General features: G+C 39.2%; 1 protein-coding gene across 1 annotated transcript; it reads right to left on the bottom strand.

Annotated features, from left to right (window-relative positions):
- Positions 1-37: 37 nt before the first annotated feature.
- LOC132176241 (uncharacterized) lies at positions 38-1,290 on the bottom strand (the record flags this gene model as incomplete). The annotated part of the gene is given in 3 exon segments (XM_059588387.1): positions 38-148; positions 357-462; positions 608-1,290. Coding segments are annotated over 2 exon segments (216 nt in total), but the record flags the coding sequence as incomplete, so codon positions are not given.
- Between the last annotated feature and the right edge of the window lie 6 nt (positions 1,291-1,296).

Genomic DNA, 1,296 nt, shown 5'->3' on the forward strand with positions numbered 1-1,296 from the left:
CACATTTTTTACACAATGAAAGGGTACACAATCTAACCTTCTTCTTGGTCTTTTCATCGATAAAAGGGTACACAATTTTCCATACTGCCATGAACACGTAAGGCGCATGGACAAGAAAAAGCTTCCCTAGTCTTTCTGGGTAGAAGTCCTGCCATTGCCATAAATAGTAATGTTACAAGCCATTCGAATGTAATGTTTTTGCACCGAATGACTTATGTTTATTTGTTCATTGTGTTTGCAACAAAATAATTAAGAGGAATTGTATTTAGGTGTTGAATATTTGAGTTTCTGGGTTTCTTTTGATAGGTACTCGATTTTTTATTAGCAGAATTTGCAAGTAGTGTGAAGCACTTAACCTGCAAAATGGATAGAGCTCCAAGGTATCCACGGATGTCACTATTTGAATACCCCCATCCTTGAAGATCTCCAATGGCAACGAACTTCTCTTGGCCCGGGGGCATCCTGACACATCAAGGTTAATCATTTACAATCTACAGCGACAGCAGTTACTACTGAGTCTCAAATGCAGCTTCTTGGTGATATGCTCATGCGTGTGTGCACATGTATGAGCAAATAGAAAGTGAATCCTTGACAGGGAAAGAGATACCTTGAACATACTTTGTCCAGTCCGTAGACTACAAAACCTGTACCACCAAGGACAATTTGTGTGAACTAAAAGACCAATTGCAGTTCTATATTACATATATGTTATAAAAAAATTAAGAAATTCCCCCCTCTGGTGGAAGCTATCATAAATTCGGTTTTGTAAATCAGATTTAAGAAGGTGATTAATCTAGACATGCTATGAATTGACTTTTGTTTCAATCCTCTTCCACTAGTTTTCCTGTAGGAACTGAAAAGAAAGATTGTCCAAATAGTTGCCCAGATTAGGACACCCAGGCTGCAAAATAAGTTCTTTGGCCTGAACTTCAGAGTGGATCCACCCTCGGTTTAGATTTTCACCATCCTACAAACACTAAAAACCACCAAAGTAACCGTAGCAACAACCGCCAGCCGGGCTTCATTTTTGGATCCTGCAATGTCAAGGCAACGTCATGTGTTCATTGCCCCTCCTCTCGGCTCCATAAAGAAACCTTTTGGTCTGAGCTCTCTATAGTACATAGCTAGGCAAGAACTTTAATGGCCCGTGGTTGATTCTCCTAGCAAGACAAAGTAGGAGGAAAACCTTTTGCATGCTCCTGTTTTTTTTTTCTTTTTTTTTTTAATTGAATAAGGAAGGGGTTACAGGGAAGGATCATTTTCTTTGCATGCTCCTCTCAATACCTCTTTAATTAT

The sequence above is a fragment of the Corylus avellana genome, chromosome ca3 (genome assembly GCF_901000735.1).
Source record: "Corylus avellana chromosome ca3, CavTom2PMs-1.0".
Taxonomy (NCBI): Eukaryota; Viridiplantae; Streptophyta; class Magnoliopsida; order Fagales; family Betulaceae; genus Corylus; species Corylus avellana.